The following is a 2,412-nucleotide window of genomic DNA, read 5'->3' on the forward strand; positions in this document are numbered from 1 at the left end:
ATGACTTAATGCTTAAAAAACGCTTTTTTTCTTTGCTTGCTCCTTGCATGCTAATTTATAAATTTTTTTATATTACTGTTTAAATAAAGTTGTATATGCATGGTAATGGTAATTTTTAGGTTAGCGGCAATTTTCCTTTAATTTTATAAGAGTGGTTAAAGAATCATTTTTATTTGCTTTTTCCTTGTTAATTTATGAATTTTTTTTAGATTGCTATCATCATGTCAGATCACGATAATTATTGCAATGATTTTATTTATGATATCGGATGGTCTTCGGATGATCACACTGAAGATATCGGAAGTATTTCTGATGATTCTGAAAACGTTGTTATTGCAGAAAAAAGTGGCGATGAATTTCTCATAGAATTGTATAGAGAACGATCATTTTTGTACGATAAAAGAAATGCTAATTTTAAAAATACATTAATGAAACAAAATGCTTGGAACGAAATCTCGAAAACAATGATTGAAACAAATTGTGGTAGTTTTTTTATTAAAATTAAATTTTACTAAGTTATTTTTAGTCATTACACATATTTTTATTAATTATTTTTAAACTTCTATTATAGGTGATTTTTACACGCCTGATTATTGCCAAAGAAGGTGCACTTCATTGAGAGAGCAATATAATCGTGAAAAGAAAAGACTAGAAAATCAGTGTAGAAGTGGAAGTGGTGCTCCAAATTTATCTTCTCGTCAATTTCCATTATATTCTCAATTAAAATTCTTGGACCAAGTCATCAAAAGACGAAAGTAATTTTATTCCTGTAAATATGTAATTAGTGTAATCCCTTTATGACATAACATTTTTTAAATATAATTGTTGTTTGTTTCAGAACTTATAGTAATGTAACCAAATGTCAACCAGATGCAACTTTTGTTAACAAAGGTCCATCAGGAAGCAAATCACATGTTCCAGACGACGTTAACGCTTTTTCTTCGTGTAATAAAGAAAGTCAAAACACAAAGCCCAAGGAAACTGTTGATGCTGAACATACTTATGGCAAAGGTGTAATATGTTCTCCAAGGCCAAGAAAAAGAAAACTGGATGAAACTAAGGAGTTAGAACATAATTTTTTTAATGTGGGCAATAGAATTGTAAATTATATGGAATCGACAAAAGCATCTACAGCAGATGATGCATTTATGGAATTTATAAAAGTACAGTTCAACGGTATGCCAGAACATGAAAAGCATATCAGAAGGAAAATGATGATGGATTCTCTAATAACACCATTACCAGAAACGTAATTATTACTTTATTGTTCACTCAAAGTAATGTCTGTATAGTTTAATATTCTATTCTGTGATTCTGTGTAAAATAATTACATTCTAAGGATGTATGATTATTTATTTATGGCAAAGTTTATGTTAGTAAGAAATAATTTTATTTTTACGATTACAATAATAATCTTGTTTTTACGTATTACAATAATAATCTTGTTTTTTACAGATCGAATTGAACATAGATAAGTTATTTATGTTTACACTTCAGTTTAATTATCTGCATGTACACCTCTACGGATAAAGTCGTACTGCCACGCCAATTCTCCAGTTGGAGAGACAAAGTATTCGCATAATGTGTTTCGTTGATTTTGAGCATCTCTGACGTTACCACTGCATTCTTCAACATTTGATAATGGAAACCACGTTGGATTCTACAATGTTTATTCACAAATATTTAAAAATAAAATATCCACTTAATAATTATATAATTCACCAATTACTCAATTATAATTTTTTACCTGATTTATATTATTTTCTGGAGTTATTTCTTTACTGTAAAATTTATAGCCACTTCGTTGTTCTTCCTTTAGCACATAATTATGTAAACAAACCGAAGCTGTAGTAATTATATTAGCCGTTTCTGGTAGCATACAAATAGCTGTATGAAGTATCCTCCATTTATTGGCAAGAATTCCGAAGGCACTTTCAACAGTTCTGCGTGCTCTAGAAAATCTGTAGTTGCAAATTTTCTGTTTATCACTCAAATTTTTACCAGAATAGGGTTTCATGATTCTATTTGAGAGTTTAAAAGCGTCATCAGCAATGAAAAACCCAAATGTCTTCAAAGTACTACCGGGAAGATTAATAGTTCCTTTCGGTAGATTTAACTGCTCATTATTTAAATTTAATCCTATCTGAGAATCACTAAAAATTCCCCCATCGCTGTTTCCTACAATAAATCAGATACATATTTTATTTTTAACGTATTTAGTTATAATAAAGTATAAATAATTATATTTTTGTAAAGCTTACCTCCATAAGCCCCTATATCAACTAAGGTAAATCTGTATAAATGATCTGCCACTGCCATTAAAACGATACTATAATATTTTTTATAATTGTAAAATAAAGTCCCGGAATTTGGAGGACACTTTAGCCTTATGTGTTTTCCATCTACCGAGCC

At 29.5% G+C, this 2,412-nt stretch overlaps 2 protein-coding genes across 3 annotated transcripts; one reads left to right on the forward strand and one right to left on the reverse strand.

The window, feature by feature from the left end:
• Nucleotides 1-35: 35 nt before the first annotated feature.
• On the forward strand, nt 36-1,593 carry LOC112467600. Of its 2 annotated transcripts, none has more exons than XM_025036286.1 (4): nt 36-480; nt 572-755; nt 839-1,249; nt 1,456-1,593. In XM_025036286.1, the coding sequence occupies exons 1-4, from the start codon at nt 222-224 to the stop codon at nt 1,463-1,465; spliced, it is 864 nt and encodes a 287-aa protein (XP_024892054.1). In that variant the 5' UTR covers nt 36-221; the 3' UTR covers nt 1,466-1,593. The 2 variants fall into 2 exon arrangements, with proteins under 2 accessions (XP_024892054.1, XP_024892053.1); XM_025036285.1 differs by having other exon boundaries at nt 39-483.
• On the reverse strand, nt 1,483-2,406 carry LOC112467601 (protein ALP1-like). Its single transcript, XM_025036287.1, has 3 exons — nt 2,262-2,406; nt 1,748-2,178; nt 1,483-1,660 (listed from the first exon to the last, which is right to left on the reverse strand). Exons 1-3 carry the CDS (start codon nt 2,317-2,319, stop codon nt 1,499-1,501), a joined length of 651 nt encoding a protein of 216 aa, XP_024892055.1. The 5' UTR covers nt 2,320-2,406; the 3' UTR covers nt 1,483-1,498.
• Nucleotides 2,407-2,412: the final 6 nt, after the last annotated feature.

This window comes from Temnothorax curvispinosus, unplaced genomic scaffold, assembly GCF_003070985.1.
Source record: "Temnothorax curvispinosus isolate PA1 unplaced genomic scaffold, ASM307098v1 QBEX01017649.1, whole genome shotgun sequence".
Taxonomy (NCBI): domain Eukaryota; kingdom Metazoa; phylum Arthropoda; class Insecta; order Hymenoptera; family Formicidae; genus Temnothorax; species Temnothorax curvispinosus.